The following is a 27,097-nucleotide window of genomic DNA, read 5'->3' as shown; positions in this document are numbered from 1 at the left end:
TTTTCCTAAATAAAATTAACGTTCAAATGTAATATTCTTTGACTTTTGCTCGCTTTACATCAACTCATTGATGTAGCTATTTCCGTAACACAAAATTCAAGCAAAAGCAAATTGTGAGAGAAATATAAATTAATTTATTTCAGAAATAAGTTTGTTAATAAATTCACAGACTGTAAATGAGAGAACTTATTCCTGATCCAGTAAATAATGTCTAACTAGATGTTCCGAACTAGCTTTATATGCTAAAACATTCATCTAACTTTGCTTGGAAACTAAATCTGAAATGAAATCTACACGAACAAAACTGGAGTGCCTTAAAAACTTAGATGTAAAAGTAAAACTAGGACTAGAGAGATTTGGACAACACATTCATAAAGTCTTTAAGTAAGATTCTTTAAAAGCTAAAGCTATTCTGAAAGTTGTATTAAGTAGGTATTTTAGTAAGTAATAGGCGTTGTGTTTAAGGCGTTGTGTTTAGGGTATCGCCCTATTAATGAACTATTAAAACTGTGTGTATTCATGACTTACTGAATCTATTTATTTATTTATTCTAAGATTAATAAAGCATTAAAATAATCTCTTATTTTTTATAAACGATAACAATATATTTCTTGACACCACCTTAGTCGTTCCCGACCAATACTCACAATCACATCGAACATGCTTCTCACACTTTTGAAATCACATTCCGTTCTCAATTTTCCCGGAAAATAATACATAGGAAATGTTCAGAGCGAAATTGAATGAGTCCCAAAAGAATTCCACTTGACACATCGCGTAATCTCCGACCTCAACAGATAAATCACTATAGTGTTACCGCCAAAATAAGTGGCATCCATTTTCGTGTACATTTTGAAATCCGAACTAACAAGATTCAGCATCCATCATGTGTAACTGTTTACTTTATAAATAGCTGTCTAATTTATGTTTGCAGAGGATTTCTTCATTCTATTAAAATATTTTAAGATGCTTCCAGTTAAAAGAGGTAAAAAAATAAGCGTTAAACAAATAAATAGAAAACATTTGTCTTTTGTTAGCATTTCGAGTATTTTAGGTAAGCCGCACCAACACCCAACGTAGAAAAACACTGATACAATAAAAGAATTAATCCAACCTATTTGTGAGTTTGTGTATTTAAGATTCCAATTCCAACGTAGGTAGATTTAAGTAGAAAAATAGTTAAATCTCGGTCTACAGGTAGATTTAAGAGAAGAAATAGATAGTGATCTGTAAATGAAAACATGAATCTAGAGTGAGTGGATGTTAGGAAAGGTTGAAACAGGTCACTACGTCATTTCGTATAGCTCGACTTGTATAATCTAGAGTTAAAAAAAATGTGGCAAAAACAAAACCTTCAATCCATTATCAAAACCTTTTTCGAACGTTTTTTTTTTTTCAGGAACTAGAAGAAATTTTGACCGACGTGACGACGGCGGTGAGCGACGCTATCTGCCAGGGGGGTGAGATTATCACCGATAAGGTACGGCCTATCACATTATATGATAACGTCTACAAACCAGTTTAGTAGGTAGTCAAAGACCCCACTAGAGCAGAGATCATATGTATAAACAATGAATGAATGAATTTAATTAAAGGTTAAATAATTAAAATTTTGTTTAAAGTTGATTTCATTCTAATATAATAAAAAAAATTTAGTACAGCTGTTTTAAATAGATGGTTTTCCATAATACCTTTAAGATCACAGCGGCAATAGATTTCCAAGATAACAATGTTAATTCCATTTCTTTCCTGAAAATAAAAGCCGTATTTAGGTTTGTTTACTTGAGTTGTGTCGCATACGAGTCGTATCTCTCGGGAACCATAAATATCTTAGAGTAAAATTATATAACTTTTTTAAAGAACTCGTCTATTTGTGAGGTCATTTGCATAGAAGTATAACGTCCGTAATATATTTCTGCCAATTTACATGTTAATAACGTGCCCCAACCAGAAAAAGCTTTTAAAAATATGTAGGATTTTAAAAGTTTTTTTTTCAGTTAATTTCCTTTGTTGCGATGGCAATAATAATAGGGACATGGCAAAAAATTCTTTCATGTGACTCAATGCCTCCGGCAATCAAATCGTTCAAAAGACACACTTACCAAAGCGAAATCGTAATCAAATCTGGAAAAAATGTTATCATATGTAATTAAATTTTTATTACACTTGTTTTGATCGAATCATATGGCGTGTGGTTTCACTCTATTGGTTAGAATAGTACCACTCCTTATCATCCCGTGGACGTCGTACGAGGCGACTGAGGGATACAAGGCAGCTGATAAGCAAAATAGTATTCCCAAGGAGGGTTGCGTCATATGCGTCTTGGTCACATGAATCGATAAATTTTCATTAATTCAAATACCAAGGTACTGGAAGTATTTTATAATGTATGATCGAGGTATGATCCTAGAGTCAATAACAAGTATATAAAACTTAGATATTAAACTTATTATACCAATCCATTTCTTGATAATTGTTTATATTATAATTTACACGTTGCCAATTCAACAGTCGAATAACCAACTACGCCGCTACGAGTCGCTCTGCGCGCAAGCACGGGCGGTCTCAAGCACAGCGGATCTGGCGCACTTGGCGAGAACGCTACTGACCAACCAGCCGGCGATGAAGCCGCCCCGGAGGCTGTTCCTGCCACCCTACCCGCCTGAACCGGACGACCCGCCTCTTGATGTGCCTGCGGTAATTTTTATTCCATTTGTACACTAGCAAGACCAGCATCAACTTGACACAATCTCTGACTCTGCTGACCAACCAGCCTGCGATGAAACCTCCCTGGAGGTTATTTTTACCACTCTACCCGCCAAAACCGGATGACCTTCTCTGACCGCCCCCTGATATGCCCGTAGTAATTTATTTTTCATTTCTAAACTAGCAAGTCCAGTTTTAAATCATATATTGCAATTCATGTTGTAGTTGTTCAACTTAACTCAAACACACTCCAGTAAAACGTGTTTCTATCTATGATATGACCTTCAGCCATAATGAAGTAAAAGTAAGAATAAAGGGATATAGGTACTATACAATTCTTTGCAAATTTTTTGTAGGAATGTTGCTTAATTTTATGTTGCAGCGAAAGCAGCATTGATTTTAAATTTAGATATATTAATCATGCGTCATTGTTACAGGAAAGCATGCCTCCGGTTCTTCGCGGGGAGATCCTGTTAGATCGGATGGGTCCTCAGGCCCGCCTGAGCTACGAACAGCTTCGAAAAGACGCGCAGGATCTAGAGTTACAGATCAAGCAATTACAGGTACCTACCTGTGTATCAACTTTTTATATAGGCTGCTGAACAAGCAAGCAGTCTTGAGGTACACCTGTATAAGTGATCACTGCAGCATATGACCTGTACACTTTCTTATTTTATTACTAGTACTGGGAAAAAAGATACAAAATAATAATCGTGCCCTTCTGGCAGGATGAGAACCATCCCACGGGCAATTCGTCTTGTTAATCTGAAATTCCAGGAACAGTTGTAGCTTTGATAAATATTATTTAATTTAATTCGACGTGAAGAAGGGTCTGTGAAGGTCTTATTTCTGAATAAATGTTTCGACTTTTTATGATTAGTTCCGTATTTATATTATTAAGTAATATGAGTAAGGATTTAAACTCGTTTTTTTACAGGATAGTCTCGATTCCCTTGTTCGACTTCAAAATCGTGGATTGGAAGGAAACCTCTACAATAAAGTCAATGAGGTCCAGGTAAGTTTTGACTCACTTACGATGTGACAAAAATATGTACATTTTTCGTACATTTTGTTCAGGAAGTTGGTAGCGTAAATACATTACCAAACTAATAAAGTTTCAGCAATCTGGGTCTCCTCCCTCATCAACGACAAATTTATTTCTCTAAGGTGAACAAACTACACGAAGCCATCGGGTACGATCCGTATGGCCCAATATCTGCTCCTGACAGCTCATTTAATCCCAAGAATACACACAATGTTGAGGCCAAAGGACCGTGATTAAGTAATTAATAATGGCATAAGTAATAATGCCGGTTAAAATTAATGTACCTTAGAGCTATAGGTAACTACTAATATTCTATCACATTCAGATGCATTGAGTGTTTTTCTGTTTATTTTTACTAATGCTCTTAATCCGATAGTATGTTATTATTGGGGCAATAAATATTTCTGAATGTGTCGTAAATTTCTAAACTAAGAGATTTAGTACTCACTGCAGAGTTAAAAAAATTGTCAATAACAATTTTGTTATCAATTAATAATTGTTATCAACAAAAAATAATTAATTCAATCTGAAATAAAAGTTTGAATTGATTGCGCTGTGACAGTTGCGTAGCGAAACACCTCACCCACAGATTATATAAGATACTATAGCAGCACTCAACCTTATTTATTCACTGAATCAAATGACACGATGCTTTCCAGGCCAAAGAATATGCGACAAGGAAAGTACATACGGTACAGGTGAATAGGATACATCGCGTGAAGGAATATAATTACGAGTCACGCGACAAAAAACACAGTTTGTTTGAGCTATTTTTTTACACACAATTCCCAGATATGACTATAATATTTATTTTTGATATAAAACTTGACACTCTTTTGAAAAAAAATATTTTATTTGTTATATTGTGAAAAATACAAGTAACAATAGCACTAAATTGACCTTTTGATTCATACACTCATTACAAAACCCTAACGGATGAGTTTTCAACATAAATATTATAGGTAGTAACTTTGTGATATTTATCTCACAGATAGGTAGAAAACAACTCTCCATATAAATAGGAGAAGCTTATGAATTGCTTATATAAACCAATCAGTATATTACAATGCTGGGCATCAAAATAATGGATGCGACTACCGAGGTTCGAAACGTTCAATCGACGTGTGGGAAATCACGTTGATTCAAATTTTAAGTTGTGAAACCCAAGCAATGCTTACCGGCACAGTATCATTAAAATTTTACGCCTGGTTTGCTTTCAGGTTTATTCAAATAAAAAATAAACTCTTTCAATCGGAATCATTGACTGCTTCCAATATTTTTTATTTATTCACTTTTAAAAGTTCCGTATCTCAAGAGGTAAAATGGAACCTTAGTATTAGATTAATCTAAGTAATACATTTTTATATACCTACAGAACTAATACAAAATATGTAAGTATGTTGAGAATATTGACCATTGCAATATATAATACTTATGATAGGTGTTACCCGCAGCTCCGCCCACGGTATCCTAGATGTGGCCTTAGATGGCCAAGCGGTTTAGAAAGAAATGCTTTCTCTTTATCTTAATTCGACCAAATCACCATTCACGTTATCCACTCGTTCAAGCTCTTGACACCCTCGATAAACTAAATTTATATTGTATATAGAAGTTTTTATGACGAAAACAGAGAGATTAGGTTATGTCTCCTGAAATCCCCAGGGGCAGAGACCCGGGCAAATGCTAGTTCGTTTGATATTTATTAAATTTACGATCAGTATTCTGTAAGTACCTATCTGTTATGCTTTTAGTGTGAGATGTTGTAAGATTTTAATTTCGAAATTAGTTAAATTGTAGATAAAGTAAAACAAAAATAACAATGCTTATGTATAAAATTTAAACTAATGTTGTAAAATACCAACGAATAAAATAATGTGTTACTTAGTAGACTGTGAGAACGTCAATGTGATAATTATAGTGCAATAGTAATTTAATGTTTTGTTTAAGTACTCCATGTTTCTCGTAGATGCGTCATACATTGCTGATTTTTCCTCGCGGTAAATAAAAGCTCCCATATAAATTTCACAATGTTCGTTCATTTGTACATCGTAGAACTCAGTCAAATGCTATGATATTGCATAGTTTGTATCAAAAGTATTTAAGTACTGCAAGACAAACCAGCAGTGTACGTATACCGAGTTTGCCAGAATTCGGCAAACTGTATCGCAATAATGTATCTAATAGCTTTTATTGTATGCATTTTGTGACATCAAGCGACATCTGTGTAAAGCCCGCTAAAACACAGTTCGTTACAGCGCTTGAATGTTCAGTGCAGAGCCACCTATCTGCGAAGAGTTTATATCCATTTTCCCCAAAATAACATTGCGTAGGTATTATTTTTGCACTCACGGCAGTTTTCTAGAGAATTTCTTTTCGAATTCTCATATCATCTAAATCAAATATTATAAATAAATATAACAATAAATATTTCTGACATCATAAAGTTTGTAATAGTGTCATGCAACAATGTCAATAAAAAGATAGTAAAGTAATTCATAACGAAGTTTATGGCGGAAATATAATAGAAGATTGTTGTATAACATAATATTAATACAAGATACCTATTATATTTTTATGTTGTCATAAAAACTGTAATTTGTGTGATATTTTTAGTTACATAAGTGTTTTTGTGCAGGAGGACATATCTATCAAGAAGTACGACTACAGAGCCACTCAGTTACATCTTGCAGCAGTTCGAGCACAAGTAAGTTTAGTTCTTAACTTTTATTTGATTTAGAATGAAATATCTCTACAAAGTTCGTTATTGAATTGACTAGAGAATCTGTGTTACACACTCTCATTTTTTCGCTTGCATTCGGAGCTGTGACGTTGCGAAGCCTAGGGACAGCGTAAAAGTAAACATTAAAATCTTGAACATTTTGCAACCGGCCGCCCGCCTTAATTCAGCTACGTATTTAGATACTGAAATCTTAGTATTTAGTTTCTAAGGAAGTGCAATTCTAGCAACTATAATAGAGTATTCTCAAGTAGTTACTTATGAGCCTTGATTATTATGAGTTGGTTAATTAATGTCACTGTGAGATAATGATAATTAGGTTTTCCTACGATTTCTAAAATACAACATAATATTTATCTGGTTGATTGATCTGACGTTAATCTTTAATTTTCTTTATTTCAAAATCTACCTTTCTAACTAATAACTAAGTTATACCTACATAAATTAAAAGAAATAACGTTGCAGGCACTTAAAACAGATATACATACCAAAACAAACATAGGTATGACATTCGTGTGAAAAGAACTGTTGTTAGTTGACACCTTGAACTTATATAGAAACGAGGAGCTCTTCTTTAGAGTGTATGTAAACAACACCTGTCATTATCTACACCAAGACTGTGCCCTATTGGCCAAGGGTCGGCTCCAGGGTTCTAGTTGCTCTATACATTCTGCACATGCGGGTTAGACGCTAGCGCAAATCAATATTTTAAATATTCCCTCCGTTCCGTTTTCTAATACTTACAGGACCGTGAAGGTAAGTTTAGAAGGGTAATTTTTTATAAATACTTTCAATTGTTCTGTTGAAGTAGGTATACCCAATACTGTTGAATTATTTCATGATTGCTTTAGAGTGCATACTTATTTCACATTCTACATTCTTTCAACTCCCTTTGGTTATAAATTACCTAAGAACAAAAATTAATTTATCCTTCTTTTTCTTTAAATTTGACTAGAATGAACCACCTATATTTATTTTGAAATTCATCGCATTCAATAATTCAAGTTTGTGTTGCACTGTTAATAAATTGTGTTTTGATGTGAGCAGTGTCGCATTGCGCACAGCATCCGACTCAGTCCGAGAGCCGATCTCGTGGACCGACATAACCTCGTATTTGTGTCGCCTAGATCTCTCAGCCTTTGAAAAATTGCTGAAATAATCTATTCGCATATTTCCGTCCGATTATTCAATTAAACCGTGGAAATAAATACTCTAATCACGGATAACAAACGAAAAATTAAGTACCGAGCCAAGATGGGCTGGATATCGATGAAAAATCACATGGTAAGTACCCGTAATCTACCTATTTCATTCAAGATATCTTAGTAGGTAATAAAATATATAATCTTGATTAGCTACTTAACATGGATCACGAAGAGTGATACTTTATCTAGGTTCTTAAGTTGGTACTATAAAATTGGTATATTTAATTTAATTATAGGTATAAAGGTAACGTAATACTCTACTTTTCGACAGAATTGATATTCTTGGGTTTGGATCGTAGTTCTAGGAGCTATCCCAGCCTACCTACCAAAAATATTGTATTCAATCTAACTTCTAAGCAAAAGCCTTCCCCAACTTGTCTATCCTTGGTCCCTAAATTAATAGTCGTCTTTAAGAAATTATTTACCATATATACATTTCATTGTAAATATCAGTTGCAAATATTTCAATCTATCTAGATCTAGGGTCTATCATTATTAACATCTCATCTAACGCATGCGGCGACGACGCGTCCAGCTTAGTCCCACTTCAGTGTAATAAAATTTCAATTACACAAAAATTCTAGTTGTCGCAATAAATGCATGTATTGTAACAACTAAACTTATTGTCATAAGCAGCATTGTCGTTTTAACTTCCGTCGATAGAACTCAGAAATTGTATGGAAATCGGGTTTGACACATGGACGGACAGTCAGACACACAAGTGATCCTATTTTTTGTATGGGACCCTAAAAACGGCGGTGGCGGTAGTGAGCAGGGAGCTCATTCATAATATGTACTATGAAGGTAATTACTTTACGAGTTCAACCACAAAATTTGATCAAAAATTTGATCCTTACGTATTTGCCGGTTTTTCAAAGATGTGGCCGTACCAGCTCAGGCAGAAGTCCTGGAGTGTGTCTACTATGTCACGGTTATGAAATTAAAAGAGTTAGGGATTAAAACTTCAAACAATACCTAACACTAGCAGACTCAGTCTACTCGTGCCACATGAGTTTGTATACCAATCTGACTCATGTATGTATAGTTAGTTTTCATCGACTGCCACTTGCTTCCGGTGACGAAAACATCGTGAGGAAACCTGCGCATTGGTGGACAGTTTAGTTCACTAGTACCTATGTATGCCGTATGCGACTAGTACTAGACTTTGCTAGTTGGCGGTAGGTAGTTGTGAAAGTTATGTCAGAAGCCTTTAGGCGACTTGAATAAAAATGTTAGTTGATAGTGTTAGCAATAACCACATCATTATCACACTTAAAATGAGTGCTGAGCTCTCAGTGAGACGTAGGTTATATTATATGCGTTTCGTTTACATACATATTCGATTTATTCTGGTTCAAACTCTATTTCTACCGGGCTTAAATTAATTAACCATCAGTCAGTATTTTTCATCCGCCTTAACGCCTTTAGATCCCACTTTAGTGGGTTCGGTACTTGGTACATAAGCACAGCATGTCCGTCTCCTCCATTTCTACTACCTTTTTAGCACACATTACATTGAATATTCATATATCTGTGTTTTAGAGCCAGACTCTGCCTAACGCACTCCATTGATTCTTTTCCTATTTATAGGTATAGCCTAAGAAGTTCTTAGGTTAAATGTTATATTTTTATAATATATTTTTATTCAAATTTAATGTGAACGGAACGTTCCCGGAATTAGGTTTCCCGCGCACTCATCACAGCGGCCGGCCGCGCAGCTGCGCCCGCTGCCAGCTGCAGTACTGCCACTTGCGGATAAAATTAGAACTACTTTGCGTCATGAAAATTGCTTGGTGAACTGTGCGTGTCGTGTTTATATTCGTTTTATTTATTTATCGCACTTCATGTGGCGAAAAGTGAAATTTTTAGTTATAAATTAAACTTTAAACTTGTGAAGGTAAGATATATTATTTCTAATATTTATATTATATAATGCTAATGATATTTTTCCAATCAGTGGTGACGAGACATATTTCTAATGAAAACATAGCTCAGTATCACATAGTTGTAGTAAATATATGACCAAAATATATATAAGTGACAACAAATTACTATTTAACCTTTTAGACCTTGGAGTATTGTTACATTTCAAGGGATAACTCGTATAACCTCAAAATGTTTTATCTCTAAAATATTGTGTGACAGTAATTATGTTTCACTATTTACAATACAATAAATAATACGTTGTGCTTCCATGAATGATTGATAAGAAATTATTCCCCAACTTATGTCATTTTGCAAGAATAAATCCATATCTATTTTCGCATTTTGGGCGGGAAATGTTTGATGTTTACATTTCCTGTAGGAGAAGGTAGCACCTATTGTAGTCAGGGAACAGAACAGTCTGTCTGAATACTTAGAAAAAGTACTTTACTTCAATAACACATATTTTTATTTTCAGGTGCTATACAAATCTATACAATTTATTTTCATAAATCAATTGAAGTGCAAAACTAAAAATTAAATAATGAAGACATCAGATAAATCCTTGAAAAAAAATGGTTATCCTTCAGATGATGATAATATTCGATACAAAATAAACCTTGATTATTTTAATAATGGCAATAAGTCCCCTACAAAGATTGTGAAAAAAGTTGACAAGTCAAAAGTTGAAGATGATGAAGTGCGGTACAAATTCCCGACAGTGTCAACAAAACCTAAAGTAGAACAAAAATTAAAGCCTAAGCCCAAGATAAAGGTAAACTTCTGGAGCAGTAAAACAACAGGTAGTCGTTTACATAACACAGAATCAACAAAAACAAAACGACGTCATACTGTTGCCGCTTCAGCCGAAGACACAACTGCAATGAAACCAAAATCATCAGGAGTGAAAGTCCGTAAACGTGTATCCTTCTTACCTTCTCCATTGTTTTCTGACAATCATGTACCTATGGTCACTGTCCCAGATGACTTAACCATTCAATTAAATGAGGAAGAAGCAAATGATTTGGGTGAGGATTTAAATTTGGCTTTTGTTAATAGTGGAAGCAGTAATGGGGATTCCGGTAATACATCAAAACGCAGACCAAAGAATTCATCACTCCCCTCAAGCCCAAAAAATAATAAACGTAAGAGAAGTTTTGATGATGTGCTTCCAAAAGCCATTTCTCCTAATCCAGGACATGAGAATGAGTTGGAGTTTTTTTCCAAGTATATTGTTCAAAAATTAAGACGAATGGAAACCAATCAACGTATTTATTCAGAAAACTTGATCAACACTGTTCTTATGTTGGGGCAACTTGGGCAATTGAATGTAAAGTCCAAAATTACTGAGGCATCACAGTAAGAAATTGCTAGTACAATGTTGAAAATGGTATAAGTAAATGACCTATGTACAGTTATTTTTATATGTAAATAATAACTTATCTTAGTTATTTAAGCTAATTTACATAAAAAGTACCTACTACTAATAGACATGTGAAAACTCACTCAATTTAACTAAGATAAGTTTGTGTCAATAATATTTTGTTTTGTTACCATTTGTTGCTGTTAATTACTGCAAAATTTATATAGCTCAGCGAGTGTCAAATAGTTTGTTTGTAATTAAGTAATTGGCTGTTGTATCAAGTTAACTGCTTTGAGTAGTCTCATTTTTACAGTTTAGTACAGATTTTAAATAAAGATCTGTTAAAATAATAACTTGTCATTAGTCTATGTGTAAAGTGGTAGTAATAGACCATACATTGCTTTTTGATGTATAATTATATACAGTCAGGTCTTCAAGACTTAAAATGCACTGTTTTATCTACTTTGTATTGATCTTGTGTTGGCATATGAAATTTAGAGGTCAAACACATTTTGGTATTTTCATTGTGAACCCTGAATTTTTACTGTTAGGTTACTGATTTTGTAAAATGACTAAATTATAGAGTATTGTTATATCCAGATTAGTTGCCCCCAGAAATTTTTAGAAAGATAGTTGCTCCCAAATGCTGTTCTTGGTATATCCCCTTGTATAGAAGCAATTGAGAATGTTTGAATTTTCTTTATTGTTAATTATTACAATGTTGCAGGGAGCATTGTTTCTGGCAAGAATATATTTAGGTAGGACCAAATAGAGTGTTGATTTGCCATTGAAACGCAAAGAAGAATAGCATAATTAAATTTTTGTATATCTGTACTTCTGTAATTTTTTGTGGTATTTTATCTACAATTTGGTTGAATGAATTTAGCTTTATTAGAAAAAATCTGTAGATTTGATACTAATCATGTGAGAAGAGAAAAATTAATAAAACAGATATTATGTTATTAAATTCTCTCGTAGAATCAGACCTGTGACGCTAAATGAATAAGTTAACCAAGGTTGGGATTGTTTGTTTAATTATGTAGTCATCTAAATATCATGAAATACATTTTTAGACTGTCAAATTTACTATTCAAGTGTAGGTGTATTTGAAATTAATAATAGCAATGTGAATGCATATCAATGTGGATAATAAAATCGTGTTCAATTATGTTATACTATTAAATAAAATAAGCATAATAAATACATTAGGAAAATATAATACTTAAACCGATTGTTAAAGGTATTTTCAAAATTATAAGATTGTTGCTAAAAATTAAGTAATTTTATTAAATTTAAAAAAGAATCAGATATCATTGTTAATCCAGTATTGAATAAAATAAAATGTTTTCGTTTTCAGTACAGTCATTGATCATTAATTTATTTGTGAATAAAAGTAAAGTCAAAGGTAACATAATGAAAGCATTATTTGCTATTCATTTTACTATATCCGCACAAAATAATAATGTGTACCAATCACTCAAATAGACTTATTAATGAATTATATATATTTTTATACTAATTTTGAACGAATTGGTGTTTGAGTACACATTTTTCAACTATATTAAAATTGTAATTATCACCATAACAATACCAGTCAATTTATTACATTTCATTTTGTAAGTTAATAATACATTTTTGATTTGTTTAAATAAAAATAATGTACTTATTCAAAGGACAACAGCTTTCTAAGCAAATCAATCTAACGTATTAATTTCGTGTTACATTTTGAGGTTTTAAGTATTTTCATTAAATTATAATATCATGGTAAACTTGACAGTTATTTCTTATCATGGTCGGCGGCAGCGATGCCGTGGGCGTTGCAGTCGCCTTGGATAGTGGCCCATTGATTGTTTAGGGCATATTGAGAATAATCGAAAGCAAACATCACTGGAAATAGCCCTGTAATATCGTTTAACCCTTAAATTAAGGAAAATTTTACACATTTTCTGATGTTCTGATACGTATTTTCCCCTAACTTTTTTGATTCATAATGTTCCTACTTTATGCAATGAAGTCTGTCCGATATTAGTTATTATCAGCGGTGCACAAGTGTTTACTATGTACTCGTATGTAATAGATAGGAAATAAGTATAAGCAATTTATTGTTGTTGATAGAGGTTTGCCTATATTTACATATTTTTCATTGTTATAAGATGGTTATAAGCTCAAAATGGTGGTTTTTCCGAATATACTTGTAGGTTTTTGGACTGGTAATAACTTGGAAAATATTTATTTATATATGTGAGATTGTACCGGATGGTTTTGTCCACCTTATTAATAAATTACCGTGAACTTAGTTTTGGCTTTCTCTTTTGATCCCAAACACTGCGGACACGTCAGCAAGACAGACATCCTTTCGTATTTCAGAAGTCACCCGTGCCCAGTGTTAGTATGGTTCCTTTACACTATCGACGAACTTAGATGCCGACGCAAATGAACGTACATTGCGTAGTATGTGAGCTTTGCCACAAGGCAAAGTCTATATATGTCCAAACCGACGAAGTTTGGCAAACTGTTTACCGATAGTAGTCACTTGACATGATGGCAAACGGTCACAATCATAGATTTAGAAAGGGGGCGCGCGGGTCAGAATAGCTGTACCGACTTAGAAATAGCCAAAAGTTAGAGACCTTCATTTCTGGATAGGTTTTTATGCAATTTCCGGACAGCTGGGAATTTTGACTTTGTGTGTTCCGCATTTCAAGGGTTCACAGAGCATAAAAATTCCCACTCGCATTTAGTTGCCTTTTATATGGCGTTTAGGTACAATTGGCAAACACAATACCTAATGTCAGCATAATAATACAATAGAAAAAACAAGAATATGTCTATATTAATAAAGTAGGTGAAGGAAGCACTGTGTGTATATCTTAACGGCTTCAGCCTTTGGATTACTGCCAGCGACGTCTACATTCTAAAAAGGCGCGTGACATTGGACAAAAATTCCCAAGACTAACATTTCCCATACTAAAAGTTAAAAAGAAGCCTTTTCGCGATTTTGCAGCCATTTTATGAATTACCTACCTAGTTATTATAAGTCTATGGCTTTTTAGTTCTCAAAGTTAAGGGACCATGTTACGGTCAAAGAGTACCTACCTATGCCACGCTTTTATGTCAGTATGCAGAGATTCGCACTTTTTAACAAACCCTAAATCGCTGGACGTAAATGTTCAAGCCGTCCAAGCAAATGGTAGGTAGGTACGTACTGGTACCTAATTATTGTATTACGGTAGGTAGTCAATTGTCTGGGAGATCATTTCACACAGAAATCGAAGCCTCCTCCAATCATTAATAGCTTTTATTTATATATAGGTACCTACGTAGCCTCGGCGTGTGGTCTCGCCCTAGAAATCGGACCACTCAGACAAGCGTAAAATCACAGCCGAATCTTCAACATTTTAAGATTTTTTTAATGGTTTCTCTTTTTGTAATCTACTAGACCCTACGTTCATTCAATTCATATACCTACCATACCTGGTCCCTACCTTACCTTCTGTACCATCAAGAGCAAATGCTCTCATTGGTGTCACTACGTGGAATGTAACACACGTCAGCTTTCTTAATAGGTAATATAAATGTATACAGAAAGTAAGTAGGTATATCTTGTTAATAAATCTATGTAGTGTGCTTGTGCCTATGTATCTCTTGCGTGTTGTTTGCCAACGGTTGCTGGGCGACGCTGGAGAGCGCCGCCACGCGACATCCGGCGCCTCGGCCCAGTCACCTCGCGCCCGCCCGCACTAACGGACCGATCATGTGATCTATTTCATAAAACGTGATTTTCTTTACCCACTTCGGTCTCGACTACATTTTTTAAAATCTTCTTTACAACGACTTTTAGTCTTCCCACGTTTTGTAGTAACGCGACGGTTGCAGTATTTATTTTCGATTGTCCAAGATAATGGATTTGGTTCATCGCTTGCACTACCTCGTACTCTCTCAGAAGTCTGATCTGATGACCATGGAAAGGGAGCAGAGGATGCGCGTACGGCGACAGTCCAGCCTTCCAGAGTATAGTAAAGCCAATAAAACGAGACAACGCCTTGAGCACGTTTATTTTAATGACGTAAGTCGATTGTTACTCAAACTTTTGCAATTATAAAAAAAATCATGATGGCTCTCACGTTTTACGTTTCACGTGGTTAATCCTTTCCCGCTTTTAAATTGCGTGTACCTATATCCTGCCGATATTATTTGAGGTACGAAAGTCTAGCTCGTAAAGTTAGATTGAAGAAAGATTTTTTTACACCGAATAAGGTACCTACCTAATAATACTAATAATACATAAGTATGATGAGAAAAAAATCATAACTCATCACTTTCACTAAACAACAATACTAACTAGTTAGGTACTTTTTTGGATTTTTAAGTAGGTGTCTTGAGACATCCTATATACCTAATACCTACCTACAATTTTTCTATAGTTTTACTAATTATTTCTGCCTTTTTGGGGTTCCGTATTTTATTAATATACTTATAAATATTTAGCATCAATATGTTTATGATTTCTTTGAATGAAAGTTTTAATATTTTTATTTAAATTTGTGAAATTTAATAAAGATTAAAAAGTATTTAATTAAAAGTATTTAAATTATATGTTACAGGTTAGCAAAGTTTTCAATCGTATTGATACCAACCTCATGTGGATGAATGGATCCAAGTGGAAAGACACTGTAGTTTCTGTTCTATTCGTTGCTTTTATCGTCTTGTATTACAGAATAAAAGATTATGTCCACGATACTAGTCTAGACTACGGTAAATCCATTGTAAGTTAACTAAGTAAATAAGAGTTCAATGCCCGTCTACATGAGAAAAGAATTTCAAATCATACTGTCTTTTAGATGGGGATTCATAAATGTTATCTAAGTAGGTAATTAAATATCTAAGTCAAAGCTATATCTTCAAAGCTGTTATGTACTTATGTAAACCATATACATATACATAATACATATCTACCTAGTTTCTTTTAAGTAGTTAGTCCTCTTTATTACACTGACCTTTTGCTTTACGCTAGGTGGTACTTTTAGCATAAGTTTCTTTGAAATGACACTAGAAAAAGGTATACTTTATTTATTAATAAAAACTCATAAATTCTCATCCTTGCGTGATTGATTGAAAAGCGTTCAACTTTTAGGAATACTATTACTTATGTTAAAACACGGGTTCAGCGGAATGAAATTCTTTTCATTCAGAAATTAGACCTTCACACATAATAAATCCATCCAAACTTTCACATTTATAATATTAGTGGGGTAGTGTTGGGAAACACGTTGGAAAACTCGAGAAAATATTTTTTGAATTCAGTTTGTACAACAATGGTTACTCATGTTAGTTTTATTCAAGTTATATAAAAATACGTATAGGTACCTATTCAGAGAGTAGAATATAGTGTACAAAAGATAGGTACTTTCGTTAAACAATTTAAATGATAACTAAGCCAGCGGCTTAGACTGTGGTCATCAATTGTGTTAGTGATAAGCTTTATTGGTACTTTTATTTGGACTTGACACGAATATTGAGCTCTATCTTGATGAAGTTTGTAAGTAGAAAGTTCTATTTGTACCTACCTACCACGTACCTACCTAACCTATCTTCATAAATATAGCCAGTGTGAAACTGAAAAAGGTGGTCAAGCATGAAGTAATTATTTTATAAACATATATAAAAATAAATGTTACTTGTATACTTAACTTACCTATTATAATTTCATTTTGTTATATACTTAATAATATAACATTTTGTTACAACTTATGTTATTATTATAACGACATTATGAACATTATATTTGAACTAAAATATAAATATTGTTGTAGTTTTGGGTTGGTCTTTACAACAGAGATATATTTATATACCTTTGTAGGCACCCTATGTGGTCGACATTCCACCACATCGTACGAGTACCTACCTCTCGATTTGGATCCTATTAAGAATTGGAATTCTCTCCCCCGCGTCGATATTTCCCATATCCTACATTTTAGGGATCTTCAAGGCAAGAGTGAATAGGATTTTTTTAATTGCGTGTAATGTAACACCCCTAGACCTCATCTTTGCTTCCCATCAGGCTAGATTGAAACCAAAAGCAACTCAAATTCTTAATACTTATATTCAATAATATATAAATATATTAAATTATCACTAGATTTATCTATTATTCCTAGAGGTAAACCCAGTCTCCAAAAAAAAATTTTGTGGTTCCTTACTTAAGTAACAATAATTGGTAAACATTTTTATGTAAATATTCATTGAGAAATGAAATAAACATTTCCCTTTTATTTCATGTTTCTTAACCTTGAAGGTACTTAGGTATATTTTCAATGATAATTATTGATTCAATTTATCTTTTGAAAAGTTTGTGAAATCAGACGTAAAGTAAGTACTTAGGTAGGTAAGCATACTTCATCTAGAATTAGTTAGTACTTCTTCATACAAAATTGTAGTTAAGTAGGTAAAAAAAAATCGTCAGATTCGGTGTGTAGGTACCTATACCTACTTACTGATGGATTTTTGTTCACAATAGTTGAAGTCTTAAGATAACCTCTAACTATACCAAAACTAGTTCGGTGTCTTATCTTTCATTTAACTAGTCCACTACATTAACATATTTATCACAGTGATAATCTTCCTTATTTCTACCGTAACTACGACACTGTTTACCACGTACCATATCGTTTCATGTCCAATGTAGTAATCCACTGGAATCTTTCAATTCAAAAACTTTTTTCTAGTCAAGTACTTAAAAAAATCATTATTCAACAATTGTAAATGTAATCGTTGAACATATTTCTCCAAGTTTCATAGACGGAAACTTGCTACATTGGTAGCTTATACTATTAATTTTTGGACGAGTTTACATTGTAAACAAAAAACTATTTATAAGGAGACTTCTACAGAATTGCCAATATTTTGTGATGGTAACTCTGTAGATAAATTAGATTTAAACTAGATAATCAGACAACAGGAAGCTCATATGAACTGAGAATAGTACACCAAAACCTAGAAGGCCTTCCCGGCAAGGAATTAATTGTTGAATTGTTTTTAGAAAAACTTAATGTTGACATTTTATGTTTAACTGAGCATTGGATCTTAGAGAGTGATGTGATGATCAGTTTAAACAACTATAATATTGTAAGCTGCTTTAAGAGAAAGTCTACAACTAGAGGCGGTTTAGTTATTTATGTAAAAAATGGTCTACGCAGTAAAGAGCGAACATATATAGTGAGACTTTCGCTTGAGCGCTGTACTGAAGTATCCTGTGCTGAGCTTGAGGACCATATTATTATTTGTGTGTACAGCCCACCCATTAGTAAACTTAAAGATTTTTTAAAAATAATGGAAGATGTTCTCATACTAGCTTCACAAAGTAAAAAAAAGTTAATTGTTTGCGGTGATTTTAACATTGACATTCAAATTGACTCCACAGAAAGTATCAAATTTCAAAATCTTTTCAAAAGTTTTGGTTTAGTAAATGCTTTTTCAGAACCAACCCGTATTACCGCCACTTCTGCCAAATGCATTGATAACTTTTTTAGCAATCAAATATTATTAAGTAAATCAGTTTTTTCTAAATTACCATCTGACGTCACAATGTCGAAATCTTATTCAATATCAATCTTATCGTCCATTTAAAGTTAAACTACGTCTTAGGAAAGGGCGTGACGTCACGCCTTTGCAACAAATTAATAGCCAAGCTAAGAAAACAATTAAATTTACATGTTGCAATAAGAATGGTCGACTTGACGAAGAATATGAAGCAAAGTAAATTATATACGACAATATATTTGCAAAATTTCGGTGATTTGATCATCTATTTCATCTCCGCTTCCGGTTAACGGTAAGACGTACAATTTTGAAGTATAGCCTGTGATTTTATCACCGGCCTCCAGCCTGACGTTAACCTTCTTTGGGAATGCTATGCCGTTCGATGCTTAACGGTTGAAGAGGGAACCGAGGAAACTAATATGATAGATTAAACATGGCCATTCAACGTGGCAATGCTGTCAGCCTTCTGCGCACGGTAACGAATTGCAGGGAGTGGCATTTTTTATATTATACTTATTAATACAATTTTTAATGATTTGTTTTTATTAGTTTTAATTTAATTTAATTGTTGTTTATTACCTAAAAATTCATAGTTATATTTTGTTACCTTAAAAACCCAACACAAATATTTTTCTAAAACTTAGTCCTTCGAACCGGATGTAAACAAACTACCAATAAAATTATTTAAAATGCTATTAATAAAGAAAAACTGTTCAAATAAGGAATTGGAAACTTACCAAAATTCCTAGCGAGGAAATAATTCATCATTTTAAGACCCATAATCTTTTCCACGGCCATCAATATGGCTTCACTGCCGTAAAAAGTACAACTGACGCGGGAGTGGCTCTTGTCAGTCATATTTACAACGCGTGGGAGGACTCACAGGATGCCATTGGACTATTTTGTGATCTTTCTAAAGCATTTGATTGTGTAGATCATGAAACACTTTTGCGAAAGCTTAGTCAGTATGGTTTTGATTCTAAATCAATTGAGCTAATAGCTTCTTACTTAAAAGATAGGTTACAAACTGTTGATATTAATAACGTTAAATCAAATGGTTGTAATGTAAAAATTGGCGTACCACAAGGCTCAATTCTAGGACCCTTTCTCTTCTTAGTTTACGTCAATGATCTGCCATACATGGTAGAAAAGCGGGCTGACATCTTGCTGTTAGCTGATGACACGTAATTAATATTTAAAGTAGACCGCCATAGCGAAGATGTTCATGATGTAAATCGTATTTTGTCTACCATTTCGAATTGGTTTTCTGCTAATAACTTATTGCTGAATGCAAATAAAACCCAATGCATTAAATTTACACTTCCCAATGTTAGGCAGGCTCACGTCGACGTGACTCTGAATGGAGAAAGCTTAGATTTTGTACTAAACACCAAATTCTTAGGAATTACCCTTGATTCCAAATTGCAATGGGACGCTCATATTAATGGCCTATCTAAAAAGCTTAGTTCCGCGGCATTCGCAGTTTGGAGAATCAGACAACTGACGGACGTGGCGACTGCTAGATTAGTTTACTTTATTTTCATAGCTTAATGTCCTATGGGATACTACTTTGGGGGAGTGCTAGCACCATTAACACTATTCATTTTACAAAAAAGAGCAATCCGTGCTATATATGGTTTGAGGAGAAGAGATTCCCTTAAAGATTTTTTTAAAGATATTCAATACATATTTGACAACATTATACATGTCCGGAAAAATTTAAACTTATTTTAAAAAGTTGGTGATTACACTGTTAGAGCCTTACGTAATAAAGATAAATTGTCTGTCCCCGGGCATCGGTTGGCCAAAGTTAGAACGTCTTTTGTTGGGAACTGTATCCGTTTATGACATTATTACGTACGTTTTGTATATATATATATATATATAAGGCTGCGGTGAAGTTTGTTGCGCCGCTTCTTCTTCACCTGCGCTTTGGAAGCCGGCAGTAGACTTAGTTTAAGTAATTTTTTTGACATCAATAAGTGATGTATATCATCCTAAATTGAATAAAGAATTTTTCCAACAAAATTTACACAAACTCTATTTATCATTAGGTAAACAACAGTAAATTTGCTCTCTCAATAAGATTTAACTTTGATAAATAAGCCAAAATATTCCACCCCGCACCACCCACCTTCTCGGTTCTGCTGCCGATTATGCGAAAAAATAAAAGTCCAAAGATTATGAGTTGTCGAAAGCTTGTAGAATGAAAGGTATGGAAATGAGTTGATTTGCATCAAACAGTTTCCTGAGATTCTATTAAAGTATGGAACAGGTACAGCATTTTTTCAGGTTACTAAAATCTACCTAAGTGCATTGTGAAATGGAGAAGGCAATGACATAAAACACCATTAATATTTCCAAGAAAGTCGTTGTGTGTTTCATTCGACCCTCAGATATCAACAACTAATATGAGTCAACGAAAGCTAAAACCCAAATAAAACTCTATTATACTTGTTTTCGATGTTATTTTATACCAATATCGCTTCAAAAACAATGTAATAACACATTACAAATCTAATTTATGATTTATGAAAATAGTTTATTTATAATGTGCATAGATTTTGAGTTTTAGTATAAACGGGATAGGTATACTTAATCCCTTAATCCCTATATATAAACGGGATAGGTATACTTAATCTTAATCCTCCCAATATCTTATTCCAACTTGATAACGAATAAATGTGTACAAGACGATTTTCAAAACTGTACTGGTTGACTGCAGTATAATTATGCTACGAAACTGTTAATCAATTCAGAAGTATTCGTGATAGTTCATCAAAATAGGCCAACACCATAATCAAGACGTATGTACATATGTAACAACTTCCAATGTTATAATTTTACGTCCCAAATGAAAATTATAAGCGTTATCTGTCATCGTTAACTTTATTGGACCTCCCTTCCAGCTAATGGAGCCTCCAGGGATGTTAACTTTTTTCAGCTCGTTGTTTGTAATCTGCTGTTAAAGGACGCACTCCCGTAATACGTTATGACATCCATTATGTAGAAATTGTTATAGAACATAAGCTGTTATAACGTAGTTAACACGTAGTTATCATAAATTTACAATGACTGTGTAACAGTGCGGTTTGTTTAGCAAGTAACAAGTAATTGTTCATATTTATCGCCTCAAATTCAAAACTGAAGAATACAGAGATTCAAATATATTATATCCAATGGCTAGCTAGGGGATGAATCCGCCAACATTTAATAAATTTATATTAATAAATCTGTTGTGTTTTACAAAATATCACTACGTTCGGTACACTCGAAGCGACAGGCTCTTAAATTTTGACACTTTATTGGGAAATTCAACGCGCTCCTTGATAAATATAACCTGAAGCACCAGTTGATTAATTTTCACAGTGATTTTATTTATCTCAGGGAAATCTAAGACTTTTGTCAATCTTAAGATAGATTGGGTTTCCTTTCTAAGACCTACAGAAAACGCAAATATTGAAGGACGTACCTAAATCTTTTTTTTTTTTAATTCACACTTAAACAGATGTTTTGCAATTTTTGGAAGAAACACTTTTTCGGAGTCGAGTATATAAGTTATTAGCATCACTTTCCGCTCTTTGGCGGGTATCCAGATCTGTTAGTACTTCACAACACCCAACGATACCTGGGGCGACCGACAGGTCGTCTCCCTCATTGCGTAGATCCAGTTCTAAATTCTTCTCAATTTTGTATACAGAGAGAGCTGTTCGCAGCCAAAGCAGACAGTGGATCAGCAGCTGTAGATCGAAAGCTATCGTCTTCATCAGCTGGCAGTATGAAGAATAAGTGGCTCAAAGCCTTCCGAAGCCTGAAGCCTCCCAGCGCACCTCCACCTCACGCAGCTCCACCAGACAAGTAGGTTTTATAAATATTTTTACATTACATAATTTTAAAAATACGTACAGTATCAAAATGTATATTGTTTAATGCAGCCGTAAACATTTTCTAGGTACATTTCGTCCCTTGCCTGACGCGTAAACGAAACGCTGTAATGTAATCCTTCTAATATAACATATTAACCTAGTTACTAATCCTATTCTTCCTACTAATATTAAAAATGCGAAAGTTTGTGAGGAAGTATGTTTGTTACTCTTTCACGCAAAATTTATTTATTTATTTATAATAACCTGGAATAACAGATAGGGTCCTTCTTATCCCGAAATGTCCATGTGAGCGAAGCCCCGGGGCGCAGTTAGTGTAGCATTTTTCTTGTCACACAGTACCATGGGGTACAAAGGTGGACGATAGAATAAGTACTAACTTCCCAATGTACTAATAAAAAAGTTTGTAATGCTACCACATGACTCTACAGCTAACTTTACCTAAGTAAAAAATCCATACTTTTACGCGTCATGCAACGGACGCCTTTATAGATAACAAGTAAACAAAAATAATAAGAGTGGATTGCACCAGTCAACTTACCTAACCTAACCGATAAACGCAAGGTACGCTATTTTATCAAAACGTCGACGGCGGCGCGCTGGTCAGTCAAATTCAGTGTCAAAGTTGACTGGTGCAATTCACCCTAAGTGTAGGTACACATCATTTCGACGCGGGCACTTACATAATATCAAATAACTTCTACTCCAATCAAAATCGATAAGGACTAAATAACAGGGCTAGACGCAATATTAACAGTTCATCGTTATCTATTCAGCCATAACAATGTTTATACAAAGATTTTACAGGCTTCTACGTAAAATATTTATCAGTAATTAAATGATGATTTATCACTCAAAAATTTAAACTATTATGGAATTTTAATTTTACATGATCATCAAGTGAATTGACGTTAATTCGTTAAAACTTTACTATGCTGATATACTTAGATCAATTTACCTATTTATTCAAATGTTTAATTAATTTTTCTCTTTGATCATATTATTTTGATTGGTAGGAGAATAACCACGAGTCTTATTTACAGATTTCACCATTCTTTGTGTAATATAAGTAAATATGAATATTAGAAAAGGGGTAGGTACGAAACTCCTCATTTTTAAATTAGCTTCGTATTTCACAGTCAAAGGATTGTAAAATAAACAAGCGAAGATAGAATTGAAATTCAATATTCATCTTTACCCCGGGGTTAAAGCGCGTACTTACACAGGCTTCTTGAAAAATAGATCCGTGATGATTTATAAATAAAACAAGCAAAGTATGCGCTGCACTAAATTTCGAACTTTGAGCTGCCATCTGGCCCGAACAGCAGCTTAATAAAGTTTCAGCTCGTAACACACTTTTCCACGATACGTTTATAGGCTAACCTAAATATTAAATATTACCGGTAACCTTTTAAAAATCAAAAAGTATACTTTTCCCGCTCTAGGTTTTAACATTTACAAATTTTTATCCAAAAATTTGTAAATGTTTTTTAATTTAATTAAGTTCCATGCGAAGAATTTTCGCATGCTATAGGTTCAAAACGTACTTTTTTCATTTCTAATTATTTCGTGGAAGTTATATCAAATTTGTTTGCATTTTTTTAACATTAAGATATAGATTTCAATAAGACTCAGGGTCTCTCAAAAATGCTTAACAAATTCTTCAGATTTATCAAAAAAAAAATTGTTGAAAGGTAATTCTTAGTTTGTTAATCTGCCAACATGTGAAGCCGATGTTAGGTGCAATTTCGTTCACCATATTTCACTTAAACTGCTGTGTCACCCATAATTGAACACAGTCGTAATTTCCTAGCTTCGAAAGGTTCATAGATTTTACCAGGAAATATACATCTGTAGAGCCTGATTATTGTGAATCTTGTAATAACAATAATCAAAATCTTGTAATTTATTTGAGTCATGGAAACGCTATGATACATTATAGTAAGTGCATTAGGTATACCACTCGTGAAGTCTACAAATGAGATTACTGAGGGAATAACCAATCGCTTAGCTCTATTTGTAAGGCTTCCTTGCAAGTCCTTTGCAAACGCTCTTTTACATAATCGGTACTTACTATTTACTAACAGATTGAATCTATTGTTACCAATAAACTAAAAAATAACAGTTAACAAACAGATTGTAGAAATCATAACTCTTTTGATATTCCTATTGAAATGAATAAATGCCCAAACCGTTAAAACATTAGTAATACTTCCGAATCAGTCCAAGTGTACACATATTAACGAAATAATAATGTTGAATTTAGCAAAATTGTATCTGTAAATTGCAACAAAGGCTGTGAAGAAAGTTTAAAGTGGACACACAAATGTCGGGAAATTCCAAGTGCTCTCAGTAAATAATGAACTACGAGTTAACGAGATGCATACAGAAGTCGAAGACAGCATTATTTACTTTAATAACTTATTGCAGCGCTTTTTCAATAGCCCTTACAATCTAAGCGCATATAATAACTATATATCTACTTACTATGTAAATATAATCTACATATTAATGTAAAGTAAATTATTTGTATAATAGTTTTATCATTAATTTTAAGGTTATTGGTCATTGGTCATATTGGTATACGTTAGTGTTTTTTCATAACTTATAGCGTATTAGCTTTTCATAATCACTTTGTGAATAATATTTATCGATCGAAAGCATTACCATTTGGTGTACGTAATTCAATATAGTTATTTCATTATTTAGGTAATTTTGGATTATCTACACCAATTGTGATGTTACCAATTTTAATTGAAAAAGATAATGTCACATAATTGCACATGAGTTATTTTTCTAATCACTTCCATAAATATGTCATGTTCATCATAATTGTTTCTTTCTTCTTGCATCATAAAAGAAAAAATCAAATGTACCACGCGGTGTCAACGGTAATGGCGATGAGGTAATATTGCCCTGTAGGTGTGTGACTTTGATGACCACTGCGTCTCTCTGTCCTCAAGACTTGTATTTCCGCTCTTCCTTTCACACGTAGCATCCCATATTTAGCATGTTTAGACATAGTTTTCCACACATACCCCATAGTAAATGACATATGTTGTGTTAATTAAATTATATTTTTTATTTGCTAAACGTTTGTTCTCACAGTGTGAGCAAAGTACTCTTAAACTCAATAGACTCCAGTTATGAAAATGAAATTTCGAATGAGATAGGTAGGTACATTCTGGATAAAAATAGTGTTTTGTCCACATTGTTGAACAATGTTTCTAATAAATAGGTATGCTTTTTAATAGTACTGCTAGTTATATAATAAGTATATTTATTATTTTACCATATGGTTCATTATATAAAACGGGTCAGTGAAACTGGTCATTGTGTTCAAAGATTGCTAAAGCAATGTGGCCGAGTGTAAAATAGAAGAATATAAACACCGTTTCTGGGTAGTCTAGTTACAAATCTTTATATAGGTGGGCACGATGTTGTCACATAGCAAGACATCATCAACAGACTGTTCTATTCGTACTCTCGGAATGAACTGAATAGTAACGACCAATTTTGCTCTCTTGTTCTATAATATTGAGTACATATGCTATCAACCATCAAATAAAAAGTATTTATAGTATCTAGTTCAAGTATTATTAAAAGATCATCAGTCATATTTCATCATTAAACATTCAGCTGACACTATGATTTCCATGTGAGATTGTGAAGTAAAGTAATTTGGGACTATTGGTAGAGTGAGGTTATTAAGTATAGATACCTCGTTGGTATGATTACCATTCACCTCGCAGACAACTCCACGTGCTGTCTCCCCTTGACCTTCAACGTCACCAATCGATATATGACGTATTACTGCTTGATTGTCAGTCCCTACAGAGTACAGTACACTACACAGTGATAAATGACCCGCTACATTACATTATACTTGGGATTCACTGATTACTCACGCGTATGCTAAAGGTTGCGTAAATATTGGCTTTTGATCGTTCAAAACTGATTGTTTACACCGATTAAATGATCAAACTAATCCTCTTATAATGGGAGTGAAAACTTTAAAGTGATCGTGAGATGACGAAGTTTTGTTTTTTAGAAGGAATGGAGCAGCTCGCGAGGCTCGCGCTGACTCGGATGTCCATAATTTCCAAGAATACACTTATAAGAAAATTACCCCTTGCGATGTCTGCTCACAAGTGCTTAGAGGTAAGTCCACATTGGCCACACATGTTTAATGATCATATATTTTAACAATTTTTGTATAACTCAGAATCAACCACTACAAAATCCTTTTTGCTTTCACGGGTTTATATGAATATCCTCGCTTTAGGTGGTTATACTACTCTAAACATTATCACACATAATGTGTATCTGGCATTACATCATTTCTTCTAATGGATGGTGGTAAATCATAATACTTCGATATATATCTATTTGCTAACACTAGTGAAATACCTGTCACTGTGATCCACTCATTCAGTGAAGAATACTTTTTTTCAACATAAGAAAATTTGAAAACTCGATGGGTAATGACAAATTTGTAATAATACCTAAACTTCTAAAGCCATGCTCTCGCATGACACGATTCGTGCTTCGTACCTGGCACATTGTCATGGAAATTGAAATAATGGTAACGTGTATCCCTCAGTTACTCAATATACCTTTAGTATATTTTTCGTACCTTGTACGAATAACTCCATTTTTAAAGTTCATTCGCTGTGATTTTGACACAGTCATTAA

At 33.6% G+C, this 27,097-nt stretch overlaps 2 protein-coding genes across 16 annotated transcripts in view; both read left to right on the top strand.

Annotated features, from left to right (window-relative positions):
- Stacl (Stac-like) overlaps positions 1-27,097 on the top strand; it is a 116,345-nt gene that overhangs the window by 75,960 nt on the left and 13,288 nt on the right. For 12 of the 15 annotated variants that reach the window (XM_053747198.2, XM_053747196.2, XM_053747197.2 and 9 more), the window contains 8 exons: positions 1,400-1,480; positions 2,512-2,697; positions 3,144-3,269; positions 3,644-3,721; positions 6,387-6,455; positions 22,219-22,376; positions 25,263-25,307; positions 26,454-26,563. In XM_053747198.2, the coding sequence (XP_053603173.1) occupies positions 1,400-1,480; positions 2,512-2,697; positions 3,144-3,269; positions 3,644-3,721; positions 6,387-6,455; positions 22,219-22,376; positions 25,263-25,307; positions 26,454-26,563 (853 nt within the window). The remainder of the gene's footprint in view (positions 1-1,399; positions 1,481-2,511; positions 2,698-3,143; positions 3,270-3,643; positions 3,722-6,386; positions 6,456-22,218; positions 22,377-25,262; positions 25,308-26,453; positions 26,564-27,097) is intronic. The other 3 variants (XM_053747194.2, XM_064436045.1, XM_053747195.2) reach the window with 2 other exon arrangements.
- LOC128671070 (uncharacterized) lies at positions 9,426-13,275 on the top strand. The gene is made up of 2 exons (XM_053747208.2): positions 9,426-9,590; positions 10,095-13,275. Exon 2 carries the CDS (start codon positions 10,161-10,163, stop codon positions 10,977-10,979), a length of 819 nt encoding a protein of 272 aa, XP_053603183.1. The 5' UTR covers positions 9,426-9,590; positions 10,095-10,160; the 3' UTR covers positions 10,980-13,275.

Source organism: Plodia interpunctella, chromosome 6, assembly GCF_027563975.2.
Source record: "Plodia interpunctella isolate USDA-ARS_2022_Savannah chromosome 6, ilPloInte3.2, whole genome shotgun sequence".
Taxonomy (NCBI): domain Eukaryota; kingdom Metazoa; phylum Arthropoda; class Insecta; order Lepidoptera; family Pyralidae; genus Plodia; species Plodia interpunctella.
This window is presented reverse-complemented; position numbering and strand designations above follow the sequence as displayed.

Bases quoted from the DNA above. Each gene is read 5' to 3' on its own strand.
- LOC128671070 (XM_053747208.2), top strand. From the start codon at position 10,161: ATGAAGACATCAGATAAATCCTTGAAAAAAAATGGTTATCCTTCAGAT.